Source organism: Mytilus californianus, unplaced genomic scaffold (assembly GCF_021869535.1).
Source record: "Mytilus californianus isolate M0D057914Y unplaced genomic scaffold, xbMytCali1.0.p SCAF_3, whole genome shotgun sequence".
NCBI classification, from domain to species: domain Eukaryota; kingdom Metazoa; phylum Mollusca; class Bivalvia; order Mytilida; family Mytilidae; genus Mytilus; species Mytilus californianus.
The window spans coordinates 69,888,201-69,913,958 of NW_026262679.1; the positions used below are offsets into that span (position 1 = coordinate 69,888,201).

General features: G+C 31.7%; 1 protein-coding gene across 1 annotated transcript in view; it reads left to right on the top strand.

The window, feature by feature from the left end:
- Positions 1–918: 918 nt before the first annotated feature.
- Positions 919–25,758, top strand: part of LOC127734984 (copper homeostasis protein cutC homolog) — a 55,935-nt gene continuing 31,095 nt past the window's right edge. Inside the window, exons 1-6 of the mRNA XM_052245040.1 lie at positions 919–1,146; positions 4,914–4,973; positions 11,587–11,755; positions 20,686–20,726; positions 24,689–24,724; positions 25,494–25,627. Coding sequence (XP_052101000.1) covers positions 1,095–1,146; positions 4,914–4,973; positions 11,587–11,755; positions 20,686–20,726; positions 24,689–24,724; positions 25,494–25,627 — 492 coding nt within the window. The 5' untranslated portion in view covers positions 919–1,094. The remainder of the gene's footprint in view (positions 1,147–4,913; positions 4,974–11,586; positions 11,756–20,685; positions 20,727–24,688; positions 24,725–25,493; positions 25,628–25,758) is intronic.

A 25,758-nucleotide genomic window follows, 5' to 3' on the forward strand; every position in this document is an offset into this window, starting at 1 on the left:
AACAATTATCCATAGCAACTAAAATTCTACCCTTAGCAACCACACACCAATCAGCTAATGTCCATATTCCCAATGATTTAGCAATAATTTGCAGCCGTTTCCAATGGATTTGGCATCTATCACAACATATACTTTGCAAAAAAACACATCTAAGATATATTGATTTAAAAAAAAAATCACTTATTTACTATACCTAGAACTTACATGGTACTTTAGCCGATATCATCTATATGACCCAGTCCATGCAAAAAGGTACTTGAGTATTTCACTCCTGCTATTGCATAATGTTTTCCTATTATCCGTAATCTCAGACATCAAGTCATAAAATTTAATTATTCTTTCAGAATCATCATCATACCGCTAAAAATATTTGATAAGTTAAATGTTTATTAAAAAATGAAATGTTTCGTTGTAGCATCTCATATCTGCATTTTACACATCTCAACGATTCTTAAAGGTTCGGTTTGTTTTTCTTTTAATTTGTTTCCTTTTTATTTCAATTTGTATTTTAATAACGATAAAAAAATATGTCGTTCCAATATTTTACCAATAAAATAATATGATTATAATAATTCCATTTTTGTAATTTTAATTAAAATAGGAACAATTTTTAAAAACTCCTAAATTACTGCATAAACGGACTTAGTTCTTATTTGATTTCGCTAAAATGGCTAAAAATCTTGAAAACGCCTAACCATTTGACGGTATTTTTTTTTCGCTTAATGTTTACACAGCTTGTATTTCAGAAAAATTAACATATCATGCGACTATAATTTAATTAACTACTGATGTAAAATATCAATCCGCCTCGACTCTCGATTAACACTTATTTCTATAGCAACTGTAAGACGCTAATACATATTCATAAGGTCAATTAATTATCTATTACGCAGGTGGCCACAGAAAAGAACAGATGTATTCCGAAAAGACAATAGGCATTTCCGGTATTCCGAAAGACTACAGCCTCAATTAATATATATGCGTGAAACCCCTCAGGGTTCACGCAATGCGCTAACATAAAGTTTATTATATACATGTAGGCGTACTCCGAAAAAAAAAGAATCAAGCATTGTTAGAGCGACTTTGTTTTTGTAATGGAAGTTTGTGCAGATTCTGTACTGTCATCAGTAAATGCAGAAAAGGGAGGTTTGTTTTTTGTGATGCAAGTGGAGTTAACGGATTAAACAGTCTACTGAAGTTTTGGTTTATTGTAGTTTGTTGGCACAAAAGGACATATACGATACAGTTACAGGGGTATCAGGTCCGTTCGCGCCCAATACACGTTCGCACCCTACACGTTCGCCCTCTATGTCCGTTCGCACCCAATTTTTATTCAAATTCAAGTTGAATTATTAGATATTTTTATATATATATATATACCAAAAAAAAATATATTTTCCTGATTAAAAATTGGGGAATTGTTATATGAATGTTTTTTTTTTTTTTTTATCAATTTGATGATTAAATTATGTACAAATGTATGATTACTGCTAATTGGTATTTATACACAGCTAAATTTGGTATTATTGTTGTGTGTGTGAAAATCATGATTGTTGTTTTAACTTGCTTTGATGTAAATACTACATGTATTTAGCTTGGTATGAGGAAAACATTTTAAAAGAAAAACACAAAAGAAAATTGATTTTAACAGCTTGGCCCCTTTGATCTCACTTTATATCACAACACTAACATGACTAACCAAATCATAATTTAAGATTTATTCAACACAAAAAAACCTGAGAATCTCACTTTATTTTGAAACGGTGTCTTCCTCCAATTCCCACTTTTTAAAAATCACTATTCCTTCTATTCCCACATGCAAATAACAATAGATGTTTTGATAAATAATTTGTTTTTTTATAACAATCAAGGTTAATTAAGAATTCACCTAAGATTTACCTGTATTTTTTAAAAAGAAAACACATTTCTTACACTGTTTAAGTATATTATTTAAAAAAAAAATTAATACACTGTTTGTTTGAATATGTTTTTTCTTCTTCAAAGAATTACCTTAAAATAAATAATAATAAGTCAGATAAACAGAAGTAAGATTAAAAAAATATTGAATTGGTAAACCTAACAAATTGTCATCCGACCACATAAACTGATGATAGTTAATATTAAAACAAACTTTCCCATCTTGCAAGATTACCATGTACAACAAACACAAGAAGAACCTACCAGTTTAACCAAAAACGTTGATAAAATCAACAAAGAGGGTATTTGGGCACGTACTATCAAAGGTGACCCATTCCTGATAACAGACGACAACACAGTTGGGTGTATGTTAATCTTCAGTACTCAAACGAATCTAACACATAAGCAGCAGCAGATATCATATACTAGTATGGTGAAGGTACATTTTACTCCTGTCCAAGCCTATTCTTCAAACTTTACACATTTCACGCAATGGTTGACCGCGCAATTTATTATCCACTGGTACACAGTTCACTTCCAGCCAAGAGCGAACTTATATACACAAGGTTCCTGACTTTACTCAAGGATGTATGTCGCCATCTGAAATGCAGCATATTATGTATTTCTTTACATCAACGCAAACCACTGTTTTTCCACTACACACAATGCATCTGGAGAAAATCACAATGACAAGGGGATTCAGGTTTCATACAAGAAAGACAACAACATTCATCAACTAGTATGCCGTGCTGCTGTCCTTCAACTTGTACCTACTGCTGAGGTCGAAGATGTGTGGTTTAATGCCCTAACCGACATTGATCAGATAGAATCTAATATCAGCTAAACGCCCTTTACCGACAATGTAACAAAATACTGATGGGACCATTACAAAACACAGGGACTGAGGACTACACATCATCTAGAGTGATGATAAAGATAGAATAACATATTGTAGATTTAGAACGGGAAACCGCAAGTTACCCATCGAAACTGGTAGATGGAATAAATTTGAACGTAACTATAGATATTGTAATTTATGTCAATGGAACGTGATTGGTGATGAATTTCATTACATTTCAGCTCTTTGGCAAATTTTCGAGCACAATATTTGGATACTTTTTTCTTGCATAGAATTAATACTAAAGTTTGGAAAACTACTTCAGTTAAAATACAAAAATAAGTTAAAAAAGCTGTTCAAATTTATCAGGGTTATAACTTTTCAAGTAAGTCTTCCTGGTTAATGACCGCTCTTCCCCACTACTGTTTATTTTATTATTTTTTTTTGCATCTCATCCTGTCATGTGTGATCATGTTATGTTATAACTTTTGATGAACTTCTTTGTACCATTGTACCTATATGGTGTTTGAGGAATAAAGAATCTTGAATCTTGTTAATTTGTATAGGTTGTTTCATATTATAATGCTTGCTTGAATCTACTGTTGAATTTGTGTTATAAAAGAAATAAAATAATTTACTTATATTTGTTTCCATTTCTTGCATATTTATTTAAATTAAAAACACAGAATTCATACACATACAAAAATAACCTATTACCTATAAAAAAAAACCTTGTCAATTAAAAGTTGATTAAACAATGTTTATACAGTATAATCCTTTGTTTGCACAAGTTTTCCCCTTATTCCCACATGCAATTTTAACTTTTCTTACCAGATTTATAAAAAGTGGGAATAGGAGGAATGAACCTTTGAAACAATGAAAATATAAATTTATAGGAATACACTAACCAAAAGATGATTAAGATTTATTCAACACAAAAAACAAACGTTGTCAGAATCTCACTTTATTTAGAAACAATGATTTTTTTTTATAGCAATACACTAACCAAAACATGTTTAAGATTTATTCAACACAAAAAAATGTTGTCAGAATCTCACTTTATTTTGTAACAATGAAAAAAAAAAAAAATACAGCAATACACTTACCAAAACTCGATTACAAAATTATTAAACACAAAACCAATATAAAGGGTGCGAACGGAATAAAATTGAATTATTCCCAAAGAATTGTTACACAAATTTAGTATGCCGACATATCTCTGTGTCAACAGTTTATTATGCATATGAGATGAATATTTGATCATTTATTTGTCCACACTATATTCTATCATGATGTGGCATGATTAGTATTTTTCGAAGAAATGCTTAAATCGCTGTAGATGTTGTCTTACATTATACATTTTTATACTAAATTTCTCTCAAGAAACTGATTATGACAAAACTTGACAGATATGCTTGAAATAAACAGTAATTCAAAGGAAAAAATTCAAATTCAGATTATTCAACAAAAACGTTTTCATTAGGTGTAATAACACCAAAACATGATATCATATGTCACAATTGGTTTCATTTTAATAATTGGTAAAAGGGTTGGGTTAAAAATAGATATTCCCTTGACTTTGACAGTTGTAAGAAATTAACCCTGCATTTCATTGCAGAAAAAAATGTCTTAGTCATAAACATAAACATATCTTGGATTATTCAAAGCATCCATGTAGTACTGGACAGGACAAAACTTTACTGATGCCTGGCAAGTATTTCTTTATTTTGAAACGAAGATAAATTCTGCACAATTTTCCTGAAAAAAGCCAATTTAACACAGACTAATTGGGAAAAAAAACTATTGAAAGAGCACCACAAATTATTGTGTTATTTTGTGTGTTCACAAGTTTACAATTGCAAGCACACTATGTAATAAGCCTTACTTGGCACTTGTTATTTTTAAAACAGAAGTGTTCAAAGTTCTCTTGTTGACAGGATGCAGGCATGTCTGGGTTTATTATCTATTGTATTCTAAAATACTGGAAAGGTGACTTTTAAAACAGGATGACATGAGGGCCTTGACAGCTTTATCATGTTTATTAATTTATTTATCATTTTTTTGCCAGTAGAATTTAGCCAAATGGGTTTTGAGATCTGAACGATATCCTATATACTAGCAATAAGCCATGTATCATTCATTGTCATTTCTATTACAGGGGCAATAAGAATAGAATTATGTAGCAATTTGGCAGAAGGTGGAACCACACCATCAGTAGGTAAGCAAAACCAGTGAAACTTTGACCCGTTTTGTTATGATATCTTTTCTATCTTGTGTAAGGTATATTTTGCTTCCTATAAAATGCACAGCTTGTGTTGCTTATCCTAGAATGCACTGGAAAGTCTTACATTGTTTTTGTTGAGTCTACAAAATTTATGTTGCGAAAGTGAGACATAGCAATCCTAGATTCTGTCGACAGCGGTAGTCAACATTTAGGTTCAGTCTATTATAATAGATTTTTTATACATCGATTATTTTGTCAAACCTTCATGGAATTTTGTGAAATTTGGACAGAAGCTAGATTATGACCAAAATACAGTATCCAGAGCAAAATTTTGATTATATTTATTTTCATTTTACTGATAAATGGACTCAGTTTTTTTTTTACAGTTAACATTCAGATTTAGTCTGAGGTTAAAGTTTTTCAGTCATCAATAATTTTGTCAAAATCTTCATGGAATTTTATGAATTTAGACAGAAGCTTTTATTTCACTAATAAAGGGACTTAGTTTTTATACGCCCTTTTACGGGACGTATTATGGTATACCGTTGACCGTCTGTCCGTCTGTCCGTCTGTCCGTCGTCAACATGTCGGACATCAACTCAAAAAAGCTTTAACCAATATGCATGAAACTTCGGTGAATTGTTTATATCTATTGACGTGAGCTTCCTTTCGTTTTTTATAAATTTTTGATTTACAGTTTCCGAGTTTTGGGGTTTTATTCATTAAAAAAGGGGTGAATTGTTTTTATCTATTTACATGAGCTCCCTTTTGGATTTTTATAAATTTTAGATTAAAGGTTTCCAAGTTACAGGGTTTTATTCATAAAAAAAAGGGGGATTTTCCAGTTTTCGGACAATAACTAAAAAATGCTTTCAGCAGTTCTCATGAAACTTTGGTGAATTGTTTATATCTGTTGATGTAAGCTCCCTTTAGAATTTTATAAATTTTACATTTCTGAGTTATGGGGTTTTATTCATTAAGAAAGGGGGGATTTTCCAGTTTTTGGACAATAACTCAAAAATTCTTTCAGCAGTTCTCATGAAACTTTGGTGAACTAATTATAGCTATTGATGTAATCTCCCTATTGATTTTCATAAATTTCAAATATGACATTGAGAAGAAATTGAACTTTATTTGTTTATAGTCTGACAACAGATTTACTAAGTATTGCACAACAGCACAGTGCATTGCACAACAGCAAGAAATCTTTAACTGAATATAAATTCAATTCATATAACCAATTTCAAGTTCTTTGACTACATTTATTCAGAAACTTATAATATGTCAAATATTTAATTACAATCCAAATTCAGACCTGTATCAAGCTTGAATATTGTGTCCATTTTTGCCCCAACTTGTCAGGGTTGGACCTCTGCGGGCATATCCAGCTGCGCTCAGCGAAGCAGTTTATTGATTCAGCCATGCTGGATCTATGTGATCACTCTGGTTTTGGAGATGGTGCAGAATACTAAGTTGAAGACATATCATGAAACTAATTATATGTTTTTATGACTTGCAGAAACTTTCTACTCCATTTTAATCATCAACTGCCAACTTTTGACAAGTTTTTTGCCCTTAAATTAAGAAAAGATTGGTCGAACAATCCTTTTATTTTAGATATACACTTGCATATAGTTTCTTTGTTAATCAAAATTTATAATGATTTACTATTTATGAATTAATTTGAAAAAGTGTTTGTACATCAATTGAATCAGTTGGTTAGAATTTTGAAAGTATTATATTAGTATCTTATGCTTGTGTAAGTTATTGTTCAATGAAATTTGGGTCAACAAGTGTATTAGTATATCTAAGTTGATTCCCACACTTTTTTGAAATGGTATTACTCCAATTCTTTCCATAGGCAAGTAAGAGTCAGTATGATAATCAACTGTAATGATTTTCAAATATTTACACTCAAAGGTGTAAGTATTAATTGGAAACAACTCCAGTCTTAATAAGGGCACCGCCGAATGGCGGACGCCCTATAGTGATCAGTCTGTCCGTCCGTCTGTCCGTAACAAATTGTGTCCGCTCTATATCTAGAGAACCTTTATGATTTCAAAGTTTATACTTGACATGTATATTAACCAACACCAGAGGGTGTGTCATAATGTATGTACAACTTCCTAGGTCAAAGGTCATGGTCAAAAACTTTGGTTTTAGTTGACAACCCCATGTCCTATGGTAAAGATCGGGTCCACTCTATATTTTGAGAACCGTTATGATTTCAAAGTTTATACTTGACATGTATATAAACCAACACCAGAGGGTGTGTCATAATGTATGTACAACTTCCTAGGTCAAACATCAAGGTCATAAACTTCGTTTCAGTTGACAACCACACATTATTCACAGCAGGGCCCACAGAGATGGTTCCCATCTCAATGATATCTAGTTCACCACAGTTTATATCTCATGACCTGTTACATAATCAAATAGACACAATTTATTACACACCCAACTGAATACATGTAACAGCCACTATGTTCCGTCAGTTACTTTTTTTCGGGCGGAACTTTTCAACTAGTTATTTCGTTCTGATGGAACTTTCCAACTAGTTGTTTTATTCCGAGTGCAGTCGAAAATTTCCGGAAAAAAGTAGCAAGTTGAAAAGTCCCGGAACAATGTAGCTAGTTGAATAGTTCTGACGGAACAGAACAACTAGTTACATTGTTCCGAATATACCATATTTCGTCCTTTTTGTAGAAAGAGGGGGAAGAATGAGTATCAGTATATATAAGAGCAAATCATTAATTTACAAGAATACCCAACACACTGAAAGGGGTTTCTTTGGGGACAAATATGCAAAATTTAAGTTGTATTTTATAGCTCACATAAAACGGAATAAGTTGCATTATCATGCAAATTTAATATTCACAGTACCCTCAAGAGAGGGAAGAATACCCCCCTCCTCATGTGGTTCTTTGCATCAATTCTCCAAATGGAACTTTGTGACTGGTTGATAAGTTCCGTTGGAACTTTTGGGCTATTTTGTTAGTTCCGGTTTTGACTTATTTGCCAAAGAGGAACTTTGTGGCTAGTTGATAAGTTCCTTCTGACTTTTGTAATCAGTATCTTGGTTTCCCTTTGAAAGGTTCAAATATAATATGTTGGGCTTTTACTTTGCATCAATTCTCCAAATGGAACTTTCTGCCTGGTTGATAAGTTCCGTTGGAACTTTTGGGCTAGTTTGTTAGTTCCGGTTTTGACTAATTTGGCAAAAAGGAACTTTCTAACTAGCTGATATGTTCCGTTGGAACTTTTCAACCAGTCACTTTGTTCCGGTGGAACTTTTAAACCAGAGGAAGAACAAAGTAACTAGTTAATAAGTTCCTCCGGAACTTTTCGGCTAGTTAGTTCTTTCCGCCCGGAACTTTCCAACGTCGGAACAAAAGAGCATTTACATACACACATTCTTGACCTCAATAGTAAACCTACAAATGTATTACTTATTTTGATCTACACTACATATAAATATTCTGTTAATTTTGCTAGCTAGCTGAATGATTAATTAGATGTGTTTTTTTTTAAAATGAAAAGAAAAAAAATGAAAAAAACATGTGTAAAAAATACAAGCAAATTTTATTTCACTTGTAAAATTATTGTCATTATCATCTATCATAAGACAATAATCAAGTTCTAATTAATTATTTACAATTATCAGAAATTTGGTTGATTTAACAATAAACAAAATTGCATAACTCTTACTTGAGCATTTTCTGCAATAAAATTTATTTGTTTGTTCTACATTTATAACCCATTATATTGCTATTCATCAGTAATTGGAAATATCTCAGCATTAGGTATTTGTACATTTAAATTTAAATACAGGAAATGTATTTTTTCTTAATGAAGAATGAACACCGATTCATTATTAATGGCATAGAAAAAAATATTTTACTTGTGTGATGATTTCCCTTTCCTTTCTTTTCAATTCAAAAATTGCAAATATTTATATAACAAAATCTGACAAGAGTTTAAAATTGAAATATCAATATATATATATATATCAATATTTGCATCAATATTGCGAAATTCCCTACCTTTGGACAATAACATAGAAATTTTACAGTAAGATTGGAAATGGAAAGAAAAAAAAATATTGAAAAAAGTGTGGTCAGAAAGAATATCAGACTAGCTATGAATATGGCTGGATCACAACATCGACGATGCTTTGATTTTTACAGTTAACATTCAGATTTAGTCTGAGGTTTAAAGTTTTTCAGTCATCAATAACTTTGTCAGACCTTCATGGAATTTTATAGATTTAGACAGAAGCTTGTTTATGACCAAAAGACAATATCCAGAGGGAAATTTTGAAAATATTTATTTTCATTTTACTGATAAATGGATTTAGTGTTTTTTTTACAGTTAACATTCTGATTTAGTCTGAGGTTAAAGTTTTTCAGTCATCAATAACTTTGTCAAACTTTCATGGAATTTTATGAAATTTGGACAAAAGTTTGTTTATGACCTTAATACAGTATTCAGAGCAAAATGTATACATGATAAATTTGTAAGCCATCTTGGATTGTTAAAAAATTTAGACAGAAGCTAATCTTCAAGACCAAGAAAAAGCATCTAAAGAAAAAGTTCTAATTCTTTTTTAAATTCTGTTTTTTACTGATAAATGGACTCACTTTGTCAACATTACACTTTTACACTGACAACAGCAATGTATGCGAGACACAGAATTCTTCGGAACCCCTTACAATTTTTTTTTATCTTCCGTGCTTTTAATAAAGATGTTAAATAACAATTGTATGAAATAATTCATCGACAAAACTTTCTATTTACAAGTCTTTTATATTTGAAAAATGAAAACAACACATTGTAAAGGAGAAGGATCATTAAAGCCAATTTTTGGCCCAAAAAATAAAGTTTTTGAGAACTATTTTAAATTTACACATTATGCTTGGAAATGTATGCTGTCAAGAAATATAAATGAGTTACACAAGAATTTTGATGATATAGTGTCACAATTGCGTCATTATATGCACCCTTTTCATGAAAACAAAGAAAACAGCTCAGTTTATGCAGTTTTCCATCCATATTTCCTTTATGGCAACTACTTGCAATCAAGAAACAACAAAATAATTTTAGAGAAGCTTTATTAAAGCTATTAACATAATCTCACAAAATATAAAGTTGTTTCTGGTGTTGTGCATATAATTTTCCAATGCATAATATACCTTCAAGTGGATGTTACACAAGGAAAATTGAAAATTTTTACAAAATATACAAATTTTGTCATGGTCTGTTGCCATTGTAACTCATTAAATGTGAATTTTGTTTTTATTTTCTAAACATCTTGTTCCTTAGTAAAGTTAGAACCAATTTAAGAACATGAATCATGATCATGAATGGTAGCTTTTTTATTTCGCTAATAATTGGGCCAAATAAGGGCCTTATTGCTCCTATTCCTTTTACGCGTCCGAAATGCTTTTCTGGATTTACCTTCATCTGGAATGCTCAAAGACGAATATTTAAAACCCAAGGATAACAAATGACAAATAAAGTGAAACTTTATTCCTGAAAATTTGCATAGCTCCATGGAAAATCCCAAATTGCTTTCCTCTAAAACTTGGAACTTATAAATTGCTTTCCACTCTCAAACACCTTTTCGATAGATGGAATGATACAAGTCATTATTTCACTTTCTCAGAATAAATAGAGTTAGATCACATATGAAAATAAACTCTTGTGTATGAAGCTTGTTATTGATTTTTGGACATTTTTTTGGATATTAATTTCACTACAGATTTATTCTTCAATTGAATTTATTTATATTAAATAAAGTATCTAAAACAGAAAGATTTTACTACAACACACAAAGAACTTTGCACCAGTAACATAGTTCTTAGTCTTATCTTAGTTGTAATGTCTAGTTGTTTACATTTGGCTTGGCTGAATCAACCTTATCTTATAACCCCTGCAAACAAATTTTGGGGGTACAGAGGAATCTTCTTGTCTGTCTGTCTGTCCCTTCCGTCCCACTTCATGTCTGGGGCATAACTTGAGTACTATTAAACGTAGCTAATATATATGAAGGTTGATGAAACTTGGTATGCAGATTCATTATGGGTAAGGGGTGTGTCATATACTCTGACCTTGACTAACATTTGACCCCTATTATACATGTTAAGGTAAATCCTTGTTCAATGCATTTCTAGCTTATAACTGTTGTACAATAAAAGTTGGGGTAACCACATTTGGTATGCAGTGGCATCATGGGATAGGCTGTGTCATATACATTTCAAGGGGAGGTCAATCTGGCCTTGAATTTGACCCCTTTGCTAGTAAAATAGTATAACCTTGTCTGATTTGTATCTTGCACATAACGTTTGTACCATAAAATGTTGACCAAACTCAGTGTTCTCCCCAGGCCCTGATAATTTTGGAGAGTGGTCCTATCAGTCTTAGCGCAGTGCCTAATTTTGTAAGTATACTAAGTTACTGAATGTATACATGTTATGGTGTAGTAATATTTAGATAAAAACATATAAATCCAAATACATGTCTTTATATCCACTCCACATCCATTTTGTCTATTATGTGTCAAAAATTAATTATTTTTAAAATTAAATTTGGCTGTCATTTATTTAAGGACTTTTGAAGGTGGTTAAATCACGTTTGAAGATTCCAGTTTATGTGATGCTGCGACCACGTGGTGGAGATTTCTTCTACAGTGACGACGAGTTTGAAGTCATAATGGAAGATTTAAAATTATTGAAGAATTTAGGAGCAGATGGATTCGTGTTTGGTTATCTTAATTCGTATGTGTTCATTTTTATGAAGTTAACAGCTACAAGTAACACTCTAGTCATACAATTACTCCACAAATATATCCATTCAGTGAATAAAGTCACACACTAGTAACAAAGGGGTTGTGTTAGCAATTGTCATCACTTAATGTCTGTCCTATTCATTCTGTAAACTTTTTAAAAATCGTTTCCTCTGAAATAACGGACCAATTTAGGCCTGAATGATCCTTATAGTATCTAAGACAAATTTTGTATTTCTTTCATACCTACCAACCAACCAACCAACAGTACTGCCATGTCTGAAAATAGACAATATAGTTGAAATGCAATGGTCAAGTGAGCTATTCTCATCACTTCCTTAATCTTACAATTTCTTCTCCTTTGAATCTACTGGGCCAATTGGAATCAAACTTGGCCACAATCAAATCATACTGTCAACTCCTTATGTTAGTATACTCTCATATGGTCAATAAAAACTTGTATTTACCTCATCAAAAGGCTATAAAATTTTGTATAATATTTCAAAAAAAACTTTAAATGGTAATGTTACAGTGGAAGGAAATAAGTATGAAAAGTGAAATATTTCTTTTTGGCTTTGTAAACTTATTGATATTTAAGATTATAATAATCTTGTTATTGTATACTCATTTTGTCATGTTTTTCTGTTGTGATGAATACAAGTTCACTATATATCTAATATTTACAGTTTTTCATTTATTGTTCAAAGATGCAACGTGTTGCTACAGATATAGAAATACCTTCCGCCCATGTGTCTGTTTGTCATACTGATCTTGTAAGCCCTCTCACACATGCATTTCTGGCCAGATTATTATTATATTTATATCAAAGATTTATATCAGCAATTTCTCAAGTCCAAGTTCAAAATCAGTGCTAATCAACTACTTTTATAGGAGTTAAATAAAATAATATGGAAAATTGTATTGTTAGTGCTGTCAAGACCAATTTGCTTGTATGATTTTCATATCAGCAGTGTCTCAGACGAGTGAGACACTCAGTGCAGATCAACTATTTTTAAAGTTTATATGCTGTTGGAAATAAATATTATATGGGGGAATTTGCATTATGAGCGCTCTCAATCCTACATTTCTTTTAGGATTTTTAAGAAATTTATATTACAGGTATTTATCAGTAATATTTTGGGCGAATTTCGAAAATCGGCACAATTATTGTCGAGCCTGCAATGAAAGTTGCAGAAAGTGAGATATGGGGATTACAATCTGGTGTCAACGGCGTAAACTATTTGTATAAAGCTTTATATTTCAGAAGGTAGAAGACCTGGATGCTTCATACCTTGTATGGTGATATCTTATGTTAGGAAATTTCCGTCTGTCACATATCTATTGTCCTTGACCTCATTTTTGTTCAGTGATTGCCTGAAAAAATTATTGTTTTTAATGGCCCAGCATCAAAGATATTGTGACCATATAATTTTATCCTTATCCGTCATTCTGTCATTCCGTCATTCAATCATTCCACAAGAAACAGTTATAGACTTTTTTTCTAAACGCCTTCACATATTGAGCTGATTTTTAGTATGTAAATTGACTATGATGAGTTACAGATGGAGTTAACGTTTGGTTCCACTCCGGTGATTTTTGCAGAAATTACGGGCTTTGGACTATGAAAATTTCATGAAAATAACCATTTTACCAACTTTTTTTCTAAACGTCTAAACATATTGAGCTGATGTTAAGTATGTGAGTCAACTATGATGAGTTACAGATTGAGTTTACGTTTGGTTCCTCGCCATTGATTTTTGCTGAAACTACGGGGTTTGGACTTTGAAAAATTGGAATGATAGTAAGGTGTACATGTCTGTCTGGCAGGTTTGATATGACCTTGACCTTATTTTCAAGGTTCATTGGTCAATGTTGATTTTTTGTGGTTTGGTCTTTTTTCCAGGTACTATAAGCACTAGGAACACTATATTTGGTGTATGGAATGATTGTAAGGTGTACTGTTACACGCAAAATTGTCCTTAAATACTTTGGCTTCGTAAAACATCCAAAACTATATTCAAGTCCGACAAATTGTAATTATTTTCAATCCGTGGTACAGGTGTATAACATATAAAACAAAACATGTAAATACATCTACAAGCAACTGAGAAACTGAAAAGTGTAGGAAGTCCCTAAATTTATATTAGATTAAATTACAATAATGAAATGTAAAATATTTGCGTATTCTGCAGAATTAACAGCTTCACCCGAACAGGGTTTGGTCTTCTATAAACAAAAGTTCTATAAATTAATGTGTTCTGTCATCGCATATATAAGTTAGCACCACTGGAGGTTACATTCCTTCAACTATAAAGTTCAATTGTTTTTCTAATTATATCACCGGAAAGTTCTGTCAATGGCTATGGGAAAGTCTAAGTATAAAACTATAAATCAGACACATTAGTTAGTACAGTTCGTTCACTTCATAAACAGTTCTGCAGATATTAATTATCCCTTATCTTATAGAAATAAATAAAATCATTAAAGTAAAATATTGTCAAATTTTCAGCCCTAACATGTACATGTTGTTCTGGCATGGTTCATCTGAACTTGACCTCATTTTTATGGATCTTGGATAATATTAAGTTTATTTGATACTTGTAGTAAAATCATCATATTATACACTTTTAACATAAATTCAATCGTAACTAAAGCAGGCAAGACATTTCAGCATGTGCACTCTTGTTACATTAGTTAATCCCTTTGGAAATGTAAATTTTATGGAAAATTGAATTTGGACTCTAAAGTCTACATTTCTTGTGAGATTTTTTAGCTCAACTTGCCTAAAGAGCCAGAAGAGCATTTTTCATCACTTAGTGTCTGTCATCCCTTGCCTGTCCTCATCAGTTAAATTTTTTAATAATCTTCTTAAAACTACTGGGCTAAATTGAACCAAACTTGGCCACAATCATTATAATGAAAAAAAAAAAAAAAAATTATGGTATCTAGTTTAGAAATGTTTCCGGTGACCTGGCCTGCCAACTGACATGGCCGTCATGGCTAAATGAAAACATAGGGGTAAAATGGTAAGTTTTGTCTTTTATCTTGAAAACCGCTATACATCATAGAGAAAATCTGACAAGGGCTGATTTTTTTTTTTCATTTTAAAATGTCAAGTACATTGTATCTTGAAAATGATAGACATGATAGAGAGGAACTTCAAATAGCAAAAATGATCAACAAGACAATACTCACAAATAAGTCAAAATGGCTGAAATTTTTTTTGAGTTATTGCCCTTTAATGACAATTTTACCAATCTTTTGCGTTTTTGATTTATATCTTAAAAATTATAATAGATAGATAATTTTTGTGTAGATACAAACTTTAAAAGCAAAAGTGATCAGCAAGACAAGATCTACAAATAGGTCTAATTGCTGAAATCGTCATCGACTCCTTATTGGAGAACATACTCTTTAATGACTTACAAATTTTTGTCTTGCCTTGACAGACTCAAAAAGCGAGACATAGGATGTTTCCGGCGGCAGCGGCGGCGTCAACAATGTATTAGTTTGTGATTAGGTCTAGTTTATGGTGAACCACTAGTGGTAGGTCAATGATATTTGGTATGCAGTTGTATTAGCATTGGCACATCTCATTTCCATGGAGATTATTTGGCCCTGCCCCCTCAGTCATGGTCGATTGACTTTGAAACTTTTGCTAAGTTAACATGTATTATTTTGTGATAAGGTCAGTTAATGGGGAACCACTAGTGGTAGGTCAATGATATTTGGTATGCAGTTGTATAAGCATTGGCACATCTCATTTCAATGGAGATTATTTGGCCCTGCCCCCTCAGTCATGGTCTATTGACTTTGAAACTTTTGTTTAGTTGACATGTATTAGTTTGTGATTAGATCAGTTTAAGATGAACCGCTAATGTTAAGTCAATGATATTTGGTAAGCATTTGCAAGTCTCGTTTCCATGGAGATTGTATAGCCCACCCCTTCATCATGGTTCATTGACTTTGAAACTTTTACATAGTTTACAAGTTAATGTTTGTGTTTAGGTTTGTTTAAAGGGAACGACTTATGATAAGTCAATGGTATTTGGTATGCAGTTGTATTAGCATTGGCACATCTCATTTCCATGGAGATTTTTTTCCATGTACCTTCAGTCATGGTTCATTGACTTTGAATAGTTGCATAACTTACATGCTAAAGTATTGCTATTTTAATTTCAACATTTGCAGTATCAAAATTACAAAAAAGGGGAGACATATCTCTGTGTTTACAGTTTTTATTTACATTTTTGTCTATTATCTTGAAAACTATGAAAGTCAGCACTTGTTTTAATAGCAAAAATATTGGCAAGATAATTTCTACAAATAAGTCATAGTCAGTAGACTATACAGAAATGATTGCCCTTAAGTTACAAATGTTCACTCTCTTTTGATTGATTGATTGATTTATGGGTGTTCAATGCCACTTTCAACACTATTATGCTATTTTGTAGCAGTCAATTTTTATTGGTGGAGGAAGTTGGAGTGGCTGGAGAAAACCACCAACCTTCTGTAGGAAAACTGACAATCCTAGTCAATAAAGATTGGAGTCGAGTGCATGTGCCCAGTGCAGGATTCGAACTCACAACCTCAGTGTTGACAGGCTAGTGATATAGTAGTTCGACTACTAAGACCACTCGGCCACCTAAGCCACTTACTCTCTTTTGTGTTTTGGGCAAAAACTGAAGTAGATAGAAATATGATCAGGAGTACAAGAAAAATAAAAGAGATTTTTGTCAAGAATTCTTTTCTAGTCCACAGTGTTTGAGATTGTTCCTTTTTGAAGATGATATAGACCTAGGTGAGCAACGGAGGCTCTTTAGAGCCTCTTTTTATGGAATTTATATCAAAGGTTTATATATCTGCAATGTTTAGCAAGTTTGATAATTAGTGCTGATCAATTATATTTACATGAGTTATATCCCTTTGAAATGTAAATTCTATTGAAAAGCATTAAAAGCACTCTCTCACCTACAGTAACAGTCAGATTTTTATGAAACTTGTATTAAAATTTTTTATCAGGAAGGCCTGGATGAGTTTGATAATTAGTGTCCATCAGCTGTTTTTACAGAAGTTGTACTCCTTGGAAATAGAAATTATATAAAAAATTGCATTATAAGCAATCCAACAACTTTATTTCTCGTAGGATAATTCTACAAAAAGATTAAAATATCCCAAAATATTGTGTTGGAACTATTGCCATTGGACAGATAAGATATGTGCAGAAACTTTAAATAGCAAAAATGATCAGCAAGACAAGATCTACAAATAAGTTATCATGACTAAAATCTTCAGATAACTCCTTGTAAGAGTTTTTGCCCTTTAATAAAGATTTTGCAAATTTTTTGCTTTATTGTCTTATATCTTAACAAGAGTGCACACGCTGCAATGTCTCGCCTTCTTTACTAATCACTGATATTATGTTGATAGTCCTTAATATAAAGCTTTATTACAACTGTCACATAAACTTAACATTAACCAAGAAAACTAAACATTGACCAATGAACCATGAAAATGAGGTCAAGGTCAGATGAACTTAACACTGAGCAATGAACTGTGAAAATGAGGTCAAGGTCAAATAAAACCTGTGTGACTGACATATAGATCATAAAATATTTCCATACACCAAATATAGTTGACCTATTGCATATAGTATTAGAAAAAAAGACCAAAACTCAAAATCTTAACTTTGACCACTGAACCATGAAAATGAGGTCAAGGTCAAATGACACCTGCCAGCTAGACATGTACACCTTACAATCATTCCATACACCAAATATAGTAGACCTATTGCATACAGTATAAGAAAAACAGACCAAAACACAAAAACTTAACTATAACCACTGAACCATGAAAATGAGGTCAAGGTCAGATGACACCTGCCAGCTGGACATGTACACCTTACAGTCCTTCCATACACCGAATATACTTGACCTATTGCTTATAGTATCTGAGATATGGACTTGACCACCAAAACTTAACCTTGTTCACTGATCCATGAAATGAGGTCGAGGTCAAGTGAAAACTGTCTAACGGGCTTGAGGACCTTGCAAGGTACGCACATACCAAATATAGTTATCCTACTACTTGTAATAAGAGAGAATTTAACATAACAAAAAATTTTAACTTTTTTTTCAAGTAGCCACTGAACCATGAAAATGAGGTCAAGGACATTGGACATGTGACTGACGGAAACTTCGTAACATGAGGCATCCATATACAAAGTATGAAGCATCCAGGTCTTCCACCTTCTAAAATATAAAGCTTTTAAGAAGTTAGCTAACGCTGCCGCCGCCGCCGCCAGATCACTATCCCTATGTCGAGCTTTCTGCGACAAAAGTCGCAGGCTCGACAAAAACTATAATCGATAGATAGAATTTTTAAAAAGCAGAAAAGATCAGCACCACAGAATCTACAAATAAGTAAACATACTGTAAATTCAGAAAATATTGCGAGGTTTTTATTATTCCGAATAATGTGATAGGATGAGTATCTCTATAGTAAAAACTCGCATTTTGATATCTGATATATATAGCTGTATGCAGATTTTCCTGAAATCGCATTAATTTATCTCAAGTTTTTGTCCATTCTTCAAAAATTGCTATTAATAATAAGTGCATGCAATAATTTCTGAATTTACTGTACCGGTAGCTTAAATCTTCAGTGGATTTCTTGTAAGAGTTGTTGCCCTTAAGTATTGATTTTTACCATTTTTTTTGCACTTTTGTTCATATCTTAAAAACTATAATAGATAGAAACTGTAAAAAGCAAAAATGATCAGCAAGACAAGATCTACAAATAAGTCAAACATGACCCAAATGGTAAGGTGACTCCTTATTAAAGTTATTGCCCTTTAATTTCAGTTTTTTCCATTTTTTCCTATTTTTATACGACCGCAAAATTTTTTGGAGTCGTATATTGGTATCATGTCTTCGTCATCCAAAGACATTTGGTTTCCGGACAATTACTTTAGTATAAGTAAATAGAAATCTATGAAATTTAAACATAAGGTTTATAACCACAAAAGGGAGGCTGGGATTGATTTTGGGGATTATATTACCAACAGTTTAGGAATAAGGGGTCAAAAAGGGGCCCAAATAAGCATTTTTCTAGTTTCATGACAATAACTTGTGGAACAGTGTATGGATCTCTCTGAAATTATACCACAAGTTTCCATACCACAAAGGGATAAAAAAAAAATTTTTGTAAAAGAAGGGGGGGAGAGGGGTAAAAAAAAATTTTTTTGGAGGGATAGGTCAATTCGCAACAGCATAGTGTATTGCACAAAAGCAAAAAATTGAATATAAATTCAAATCATATAACCAATTCTAAGTTCTTTGACTACAGTTATTCTGTGTCAGAAACCTATTATGTGTCAAATATTGAATTACAATCCAAATTCAGACCTATATCAAGCACGAATATTGTGTCCATTTTTGCCCCAACTGTTCAGGGTTGGACCTCTGCGGTCGTATCCAGCTGCGCTCGGCAAAGCAATTGATAGCTATTATCTTGAAAACTGTAATAGATAGATAGAAACTTTAAAAAGCACGATTGATCAGCAAGACAAGACCTACAAATATGCCAAATGGCCGAAACCTTCAGTTGACTTATTATTGGGGTTATTGCCCTTTAATGATGATTTTTACTTAAGGTGAGCGACACAAGCTCTTTAGAGCCTCTTGTTATATGTATTTGGTGTATGAAATGATTGTAAGGTGTACATATTTGTCTTGCAGGTTTGATCTGACCCTGACCTCATTTTCATATTTCATTGCGTAATGTTTATTTTTGTGTGATTCTATCTGTTTATTAGATACTGTCATCAATTGGTCAACTGTATTTGATGTAGGGAATGATTGTACATGTTTATCTGATAGGTTTCATCTGACCTTGACCTCATTTTTATGGTTCCTTGGTCAATGTTAAGTTTTTGGGGTTCTGTCTCAAATTAAGCGATAGGTTAATTATGTTTGGTGGATGTAAGGATTGCCAGATGTACATGTCATTCTTGCAGATTTCATCTGACCTTGACCTCATTTACATGTATTTCTTAGGTTTACTTAACTTGTTTGAGTAACACCTTGACTGTTTGCAGCATCGTGTACCCTAAAAAAGGCTTCCTTGACATTCTTTATGGTCTGTAATTGTTTAGCAAATATTCTGAGGAGCTCACATTCACAATCATTTTACAGACAATCCAATATGAAGCCTAAAATGAAATAATTATCTTTCAAGTTACAATGGTATTATTAAACACTGAGTGTCTATTTGATGTTCTTTTTAGTTGTGTAACCTGCTCAGATAGACAAGGTATTGTCATGACATCACATTTGTCGACCTAAATTTTTTAAATATTTTTTTCCTCAGAAACCACTGGATTAATTTCAACCTAACTTGGCCTGAATGATCTTTAGGGTATTCATAAGTACATTCTTTTTGTCCCTTATAACTAACTGTCATGGCCCTCCATGGCTAAAAATGAACATAAGGGTAAAATGCAAGTGATTGTCTATTATCTTGTCAAATATCAGGGTTTGAACTTAGAGAGAATTTGCCCCAAGTAGTAAATTTTAATTAAGAGAGTAATCCTAAACTGCAAGATTTGTATTTAAGTATGAGTTCTTTTTTATTCTTCAGGAAATAAACAGGCTTTGTATGTTTCACTGTCATGCAGTTCTTAAAGTTATCAAAAGAGTGCTGGTAGCTGTTTGTAGCATATCACAAAAAATTAAAAGCACGATACAGTCACATTGACAGTGTTCACTTTTGCTTATGATATTTCAGAGGTCGACCTGCTTGTGTTGTATCATGGTGCATTCCTTTAATGAAAATATGTTGTCATAATAGTTTTAATTAAATTAATGTGTGTAATATTTTACAAACTTAGATTGTGATCATATGCTTTTATGTTTGATTTAGGAATGGTACTGTAGACAAAGACCGCTGCAAAGAAGTCTTAGGTTAGTTTTTAATATTATAAAATGCTAATTATAAACAACATATGCTTTAAATTGTCATCATATTTTACCTTTTGAAAAAGACAAGGTTCTGGTTGAGTCAGCCTTAAAACTAGTAGTTTTGTAAAAAAAAATGTGCAATTCTGTAATTGTGCTGAAAACAGCTCTACATTATTCATATTTTGAGTAAAGATTGCATGAAATGCAATCAAAACCCTATGGTACTGACTTGATATCTATACCTTCCAAGGTTTACTACTGCCTTTAATAGTTCAAACAAAATAATGCAGTGAAATGATCATTATTTAGATCCTATCTAGTCAATGTCATGCAATTTATTGATGATATGTTATACTTTTATATTTAAGTTAAAATATGGTGTGTATTTGAATTACCATACTTGTCTAGAAAATATTTTTTTATTGAAAATTACATAAGTAATGCATGGTGTATGAATCTGTTATAAAAATAGGTTCAACTGCATATGTACAATCGCAAATAAAGAAAGATAACTCCAACTAAAATTTTTAACTTGCATAGCAAAATACAATTCAATGTTTTATTTAAAAATTCACAGAATTGCAAAATGAAAGCAATCTTAACCCTTCAGTGCTTACACTTAAGCACTTTGATTTAATTTGAAGTGTCCAAGTTAATATGATTATCATCATTATTCTACTCCACTCACTTCAGCCTATCTATGATTCTTGTAAGTAAAGTTTTTTTTTATGCATGATGATATAAAATTCTATAGTGCCCAAAGCTATATGTCTTAAAAGTGTACAACATCATGAGGAAGTAAAGAATATAATGATCAATAAAAAAATATAAACTATATAGAAATTCTACAAAGTGCTGCATCAAGATTAAATCAATATTTTACCTCTGGAGACAGTTAAATATTTAAAATTTCATTCTCAAGAGTGGAGAAATATTGTATTGCACAAGATACAATGTTGAAATATGATTTTAATGATATTTAGATGATATGTAGGCAAACGTTATCTTTCTTATTCTCAATGATCTGCAAAGAGAATTTGTTATTTTAATTGGACTTCATGAATTATGTCACCATTTTTTGTGATGTGACAATAACTAAATCGGAGGAAAGAAGAAAAGTTAACGTCATATCTGAGTTTTGTCCAATGAAGCACTTATATCAACCACATGCAGATAACAAAAAAAATGATCATTTATTCAGGGAAACTATAAATATGCTAAGAATTAGAGAAAATTAATAAACATTGTAATATCCTTCTGCAGTAACCTTTGAAATCTTTAACTTCATGATACAAACCTATAATGCCTAATTCTTTTCACTTTCTGTAATCTTTATAGAGTCATATAATTATATTAAGAATTGATATGATCCTTTTTGTACTTTTATTGTCTTACATCTACAGAAGGTGTTCAATTCATACGAATGCTGATCTTTAATTGGCTGATAGACCAATCATTCTATTCTTGCATATGCTTTTATTTTGAACTCAAGATTTGAAATTATAAGCTTTGCCCATCAAATTAATCAACACTGTTTTTTCCATTGTTTATGTAATTTGTGCAAACATTTTGCTTTTCAAAAAAATCACAAATTCTATTAAATTGAAAAAAAGTTGTTGACAATATGACATGTAAATATTGATAACTGATGTAAATATATAATGATTTATTATTGTTCTATGATATACATGTACATATATAATAATGATTGAAAGTTGATAAATATTACACAAGCTAGCTTGTAACTTTGAAATTGACATCTTCATTATGCCATTTTCAGCTCTATGCCATATTATAATTGATTTCATATTACTAGAAAATTTCTGTTGAAGTTAAGTTGGACTTTCATATTCAAAATGTCAATAACAGATTTTGTTTTAACTAAGTAAATCTGTAAATATATGAATTGAATGCTGTGTTTTTGAAACTTATATGAAATAAAAACTAATGACCATCATATTATAAGCAAGAAGAGCTTCATGCAAAATGTGAAAGTGGCTTGCTTTCATTTTGTGTAAATTTTCAAAAACGGCATTCAATTCTAAAGTATAGCATTGATCCAAACACATTATGTATGAAGTGCAATAATGCTTCATACACAAAATGTAAGTTCAACAAATATTTTTAGAACAGTGAATATTTTTTAACTTTCATGTTATTGGTATATTCTGCCTATCATCCAGCAATTAAAAAATTAAATTAGAATAGAGCGTGGACACGGGGAATATGTCAGAGAGCAGAAAACAGCTCAAGGCCACCAATGGGTTTCAATGCAGCACGAAAATCCCGCATCCAGATGCGGGCTCCGCTGGTCCCTAAATAATAATGTATACTAATTCAGCGAAATGGACGCCACACTATACTCTGAAACATACAAATGAACCAAAATTAAATTAATTACTTTGAATTTTCAAAAAATGTCAAATTTTCAGTACACCTATGCTAAACATTTTATTTACAGTGGAAAATGCAGTTGTAAGTGTTTAAATGAAAGTTTGTGGGATATACGATTCAGAACATCAATAATGAACACGATTTAGATCTATTTTGATAAGATTAAAATATATTAAGTCAGATTTTTGCTTAATTTATGTGCGTACAGTGTCAGGGTAACACATTTCAAAACGATTTTTTACCTATTTTCCGAATGCCTTGCTATCTGCAAAAGGAATTATTTTAGAATGTTGATAATAACTCTAATGAAAAATCACAGCTTCTTTTTTATTCTATGTAACATTTTTTCTACAAACTAAATTCAATCGGCGTACATGAAGTGCATGTTACCGCTACTAAATCAACCGTTAAATTGTTTTCCCCCCTATGATTATGGAACTATTCAGTGATGATTTCAAAAAGCACAAAGCATCCTAAAAATTTAACACGGCATGTTTCTTGCATAACAGTGTAGAGAAAAGAAAATTCAAGACATTTAGTGAAAAAAAATTAGTGGGTACCCTTTTGTCATGTCTGTTCTATTACATACCAACATATTTATTAATTACACCAATATTATACTTGTAAAAAGCTAGTGCAATTACGTGTTGGAAACCAAAATCACAACAAAAAAAACATTATCACTTCATCAAAGGGAGTAGTTATTTCACAACAGCATTCATAAATGAAGAAATTTGTCTATCCTGTTACTATATATGGTTACAGTAACAAGATAGACAATATTTGACAGAAACGCCTTTAAAAAGTTTATAATTACATATAGTTTTACACATAATTAAATGTTTGGTTGTTTGAACTCATTTAAATGTTACAACATCTTAACCTTTGCAATTCAGCATATACAAATCCAATACTGCTATGGGTAACATGATAGACAAAAAGGGTAACAAGATAGAACTTAATATGGTGATGTATCGTTAACATACATTCCTATTACCAAAAACAAAACGACTAAAGTAAACCAACATGCAAGGGAATCACTTGATGTTGGGTTTATTAGAAAGAGAAAAAATGCTTAACATTATGAATTGCTATCTTAGACTTGTGTTGCGGGTGGATATTTTTATAACCTTTGAAAACCAATTTGTAGAGGTATTTTGCAGTACAACATGGAAAATTGACAAATAATCTATCATTACACAGAATGAAATATATAGAAGTTTACACTCTTGAAAACCATCTTATTGGCTTTGAAAAACAAGCTTAAAATTTTATCGAAACCTTTTCTAAATAACCCGAAATTTCTTTTCAACATGGTAACAGTCACTCAGAGACAAAATATTGCACCACCTATCAAAACATGTTTCAATATATTCTTGTATGACATTATCAAAGATTGCATCTTTTTTATGTGTTGTTCCATAATTACTGTTTGTTTTGCTTTGCTTTCCTTATGAAGAGGGTTATTTGAATTAGTAACTTTGTTTCAATTTTGCAAATTCAAAATTCGACATTTTTTTAAAATGATCCATATACAACACACACATTCTAGCTCTTCTTTGTTTTTTCAGATGCTATTCGACCTTTACCAGCAACATTCCATCGTGGTAAGTAGATGACATAACTTAAGAGAAAATAGATATTTCATAAAGATTTGTACTTCCATAAAGATTGTGGTTGATTTTTATGCTCCCTGCAATAAACTGTATTGATTTACCCCTGTCCATCTTGCCCACATAGTGTACATGCTTTGTCCAGCTAACTCCTTCTTCAGTTTTCAAGCTACAACCTTTATACATGTATTATGCAGGTAGTTATGACTTATACTAGAGGATATTGACTATATTGAAATTTTCCACAAATGACAGGATTAAAAACTTTTTCATTTTTGGGGCAGGGAAATTGTGCATGTGGGGTACATTATTATACAGTGTAAGTACCTTTACTTAAGGTGTGAATATTATCAGAATTTTGATTTTCAAATTTTCTACAAATGACAGGATGTTGAACCTTGTTTGTCATTCTTGGTGAAATTATGCATGCATGGTACATGGTATGTTTGGCAACTCCTCCTACAGTTCTCAAGCTAGAACTTTTATGTTATGCAGGATGTAAGTACATAAACTGAAGGTAAACATTTTGTCAAGAGGGGTCACCTGGGCAAACCATGTATCCTATTTTGGAATGACAGACAGTACAGGGGTAAAGCAAAATGGCCAGACATTTTTATTCTGGGGGGCATAATAAATAGAATTGACCAATCAGTCAATATTAAACAAGATCAGTCATGTCAGTTGTGAACTATTTATTATATATTTTGGACATTTTTTTTTGCACTTCACTCATACTTTACATTTAAACAATACTTACTTTCAGCAATAGATACAACAGTTGATATAATGTCAGCATTGGAAGTAGTGATAAAAATTGGATTTACACGGGTTTTAACAAGTGGGGGCTGCTCAACTGCTTTAGAAGGTCTTCCCTGTATATCGGAAATGATTTGCAAGGTACAAGTATGACATGTATTCAAATAATTAAGATCAAAATACATTTATAAAAACTAAAACAATCATTACATGGTGCTATCTGCTAGTGTGCCAATATCCTTCTGTACTCTTACAAGGCAGAATTTATACAA